Source organism: Pinus tabuliformis, chromosome 8 (assembly GCF_031772625.1).
Source record: "Pinus tabuliformis cultivar Carrire ecotype Pingquan chromosome 8, CPIR1, whole genome shotgun sequence".
Lineage (NCBI taxonomy): Eukaryota > Viridiplantae > Streptophyta > Pinopsida > Pinales > Pinaceae > Pinus > Pinus tabuliformis.
Genome location: NC_142294.1, coordinates 1,016,631,177 through 1,016,634,787, shown reverse-complemented (window position 1 = coordinate 1,016,634,787; position 3,611 = coordinate 1,016,631,177). Strand labels below are relative to the sequence as shown.

At 37.7% G+C, this 3,611-nt stretch overlaps 1 protein-coding gene across 1 annotated transcript; it reads left to right on the top strand.

Annotated features, from left to right (window-relative positions):
• The first annotated feature begins 1,181 nt into the window (after positions 1 to 1,181).
• LOC149238845 (WAT1-related protein At5g07050-like) lies at positions 1,182 to 3,356 on the top strand. Its single transcript, XM_089367041.1, has 7 exons — positions 1,182 to 1,403; positions 1,489 to 1,551; positions 1,690 to 1,806; positions 1,911 to 2,169; positions 2,306 to 2,464; positions 2,594 to 2,745; positions 2,852 to 3,356. Exons 1-7 carry the CDS (start codon positions 1,219 to 1,221, stop codon positions 3,111 to 3,113), a joined length of 1,197 nt encoding a protein of 398 aa, XP_089223167.1. The 5' UTR covers positions 1,182 to 1,218; the 3' UTR covers positions 3,114 to 3,356.
• The last annotated feature ends 255 nt before the right edge of the window (positions 3,357 to 3,611 follow it).

The window sequence follows — 3,611 nt, the reverse complement described above, 5'->3', positions numbered from 1 at the left end:
TTTAATTCTACTGATTATGAATTCTCTGATAAATTATAATTTATAAACACTTGTAATCTTATTAACAATGAGAATACAGATAATCTATAAATTAAGAAATGGCTCTCACTGCAATAATCACAATTTAATCAAATACAACAGCTTCCATATAGGTATGGTTGTTGAAGGGCACTACTTACCTGTATTCCTGTGCAGTAGATCTCAACGATCTCAGGCACCTTTACAACCTGTGCATGTCATCCTCCCGTCCATGAGATTCGTCTTCAAGATCAAATCTCCCCCCAAGCCTGCTTGCAAGACCATAGTCTTGAACAAGACTGTCACACACTTGTGGTAATGCTATCTTGTAATCACCAGACTTAGCATCCTCTTTTCTTTTTCTTTTCCATTTGTCTTTATAGCACAGTTTTTTTCCTCCCCCAACCCCTTTTCTTGGAGTGTTTTTTTGTTAGGGGAGATAGTTAGGGTTTTTCCTTTTTTACTAGCAACTACCTTCTTCCAACTTCTTTATAAAAAGTTACAATCAGTTATTACTCAATCATTCTCTAACTTAAAAAATTAACAATATTATTAACCAAACACTTACAATGATAAATAAAAATATTTACAGCTTTTCTAGGCACATTACAAAAAAGACATGAGAACAGCTATGGTTAACTTCACATGGCCTGAATCCACCAATTCTACTTTATATATGCCATATTCTTTCCTAATCAATCTCCACGTGCCCACAATTTTCTGATACAGTGACTTGCTTTCTTCACATATCTGCTTTAATTGACCCACCATCCACTGCTTTATTTCTAAGTAAAATATTTCGGTCATTCCGGGATAAAATATAATAACGAATATGATACCGGCTATTGCCCATATCCGATTCGTTGGTCAAATGTAGAGCTCAGAAAATTTTCGGTGGAGTTTTGATTCTCCACGTATTCGCAACCTATTGCGATCAATTTAGGTTAACACTCTAGATAGGATTCATAATTCTCCACGTATTCGCAACCTATTGCTATCAATTTAGGTCAACACTCTAGATAGGCAGATCATTTCTACTCGGCTTTTGTTTATTTATAAATAAGAGTGCAGACAATGTGGATTATGAAACTGTGAAAGTTAGTGCAAAGAGGAGAAGCTCCAGCCCTCACGCTGCATTGGCAATTTATAGAAAGAGTAGGGAAGGGTTGGGTGTTTGTGAGGGTTTTTATTTGATTATCAATGGGGAAACTAATTGAGAAGTCAATACCTTATGTAGCGATGATATTTTTGCAGTTTGGATATGCGGGCATGAATATTATCTCGAAAGTCTCTTTTAATAGAGGGTTGAATCACTTTGTGCTTGTAGTATACCGGAATGCCGTCGCTACGGTTGTGCTCGCTCCTTTCGCCTTCTTCATTGAAAGGTAAGGGTATTCTATTAACATCATCTGCACTCAATATTCTAGCACGTAATCAGCTCATCAGTTAACATGTTACAATTAATTGCAGGAAAGTGCGACCGAAACTCACTTTTCCCATATTCTGCCAGATTTTCGTATTGGGTTTGTTGGGGTATGTACCATTTCATAATTTCAGGCCTCTCGCTTCTCTTTAAAGTATCATCTTCCATTCTATTTCTGATCGAGTGAATGAAAATTGTTGGCGAGTATTTTAATTTAAATATGGAGCATTCTTAATGCATCTCTGCAGGCCTGTAATCGACCAGAACTTCTACTTCATCGGTTTGAAATTAACATCTTCAACATATGTGTCTGCACTAAGTAATGTTCTTCCAGCTATGACTTTCGTGATGGCTCTTCTATTCAGGTAATCAAATCACAATGTTCACTTCAAGTCATATTTTCTAGGGGTACTCCTTGTCATCAATTGCCTTATTCTATGACCTTGATGGAAAATCTATATTGTCGTAGGATGGAGAGAGTTAACATCAAAAAGCTACGCAGTCAAGCAAAGATAGTGGGAACGATCGTTTCCGTCGGGGGAGCAATGCTGATGACATTATACAAAGGTCCTACTGTTCCCATGCTTTGGTCTGCACATCATCAATCCCACCAGACAGCTTCAAGTGGAATGTCAGCAGCTTCTGACATTGATAATAAAAGTTGGATCATGGGTTCCCTTCTGATAATTGCGGCCACTTTTTGTTGGTCATCCTTGTTCATCCTGCAGGTGATGATTTTTTGTTTTTAATGTTTGCGCCCACGCCTCCGCCCCGTCCCCCTCCTCTCTCACACACATATATATATATATAATCCTGTTCAATCATATGAAACTACGACTTTAATTAACTATTTTGAATGCGCAGGCCGCAGTACTGAAGAAATATTCTGCTCAACTATCCCTTACCACCTTAATATGTTTAGTGGGAACATTACAAGCAACAGTTCTCAGCTTAACTGTTGTAAGTGATTCTTCCAAGTGGGCTTTAGGATGGGACATCAACCTTCTCACTGCAGTCTACACTGTAAGTTTTCCTCTTTCCTTCAACGAGAGGGAAACTTTAAGTGTTTCCTTTTAGGTTTGAATTAACAAATTGGAGATCGGGATATGAAGGTAAATTACAGAGAACATCATTTGCTATTTTTCGGCGCAGGGAGTGATGACGTCAGCAATTGCATATTACTTACAAGGTTTATGCATGCGCTCAAAGGGACCTGTATTTGCCACAGCATTTAGTCCGTTGAGTGTGATAATCGTTGCAATTATGGGATCTATCATTCTCTCTGAGAAGATTTTCTTGGGCAGGTTCGTTTCGGAATTCCTTTTCAACCCACTAAATTGAATTCGAGATTAATAGTGTAAGCAAATAGGAAGGTTCAAGGCTCTAACTGCACTTATTAATTGAATACAGTGTGGTGGGAGGAGTTATGATCGCAATAGGACTATACGCTGTTCTCTGGGGAAAGGTGAAGGATAGCAAGATCTCAACCGATAAAAATGACTCCGAAGAGCTTTCCAATTCTCAAGGAATATTCTCCAAAAATCAAAATAAGGTGCATGATGTAGAAGTTGCTTCCAACACGCCAATTTGTGAAGGACCTGAAGCTCATCAATTCAATGGTGGAGATAGGGCCATAATTTCTATCACTGAAAACAATAATGCCAAAATGTGAGCATCGAAATGGACGTCCGAAGAGACTTGGAGTTCCCATGCTCGTCCTCACCATGTCTTCCAATATACAGGTTTTCAAAGAAAAATAGGATCAATGTTTTCTTTTTAGCGTTGTATTAGTTTGTTTGGTTTACCCCTCTCAAAGCGGATTCAATATTACCGTTTTCATCGTTGTCTGAGATGGAAGCGAGATGTGTTTATACGACTGTCAGCTAATGAAATGAAATAGCCTATCTGTTAGTCATGGTGTTGTGTACGGAAATTGAATAAACTAGCATTTTGTAAACTTATGATTCTTAGTCATTCCCTTTTTAAATAATCAGATATGTGCAAAATGATAGTATGCTAGTATGTAATATATATATGGTTACACTATGTCATACAATTTGTGGAAGATGCCCATGTGTTCAAAGATGTCAGAGCCAAATATAGTACATCATTCAGTAACCTACCTAAAATGAATAGATAGATAAGTTGGATTTGATTAGGAAGATGCTCT

Bases quoted from the DNA above. Each gene is read 5' to 3' on its own strand.
- LOC149238845 (XM_089367041.1), top strand. From the start codon at position 1,219: ATGGGGAAACTAATTGAGAAGTCAATACCTTATGTAGCGATGATATTT. The intron at 1,552-1,689 runs GTATGTACCATT...GCATCTCTGCAG, and splicing joins TTCGTATTGGGTTTGTTGGG to GCCTGTAATCGACCAGAACT. The intron at 2,170-2,305 runs GTGATGATTTTT...TTGAATGCGCAG, and splicing joins CATCCTTGTTCATCCTGCAG to GCCGCAGTACTGAAGAAATA.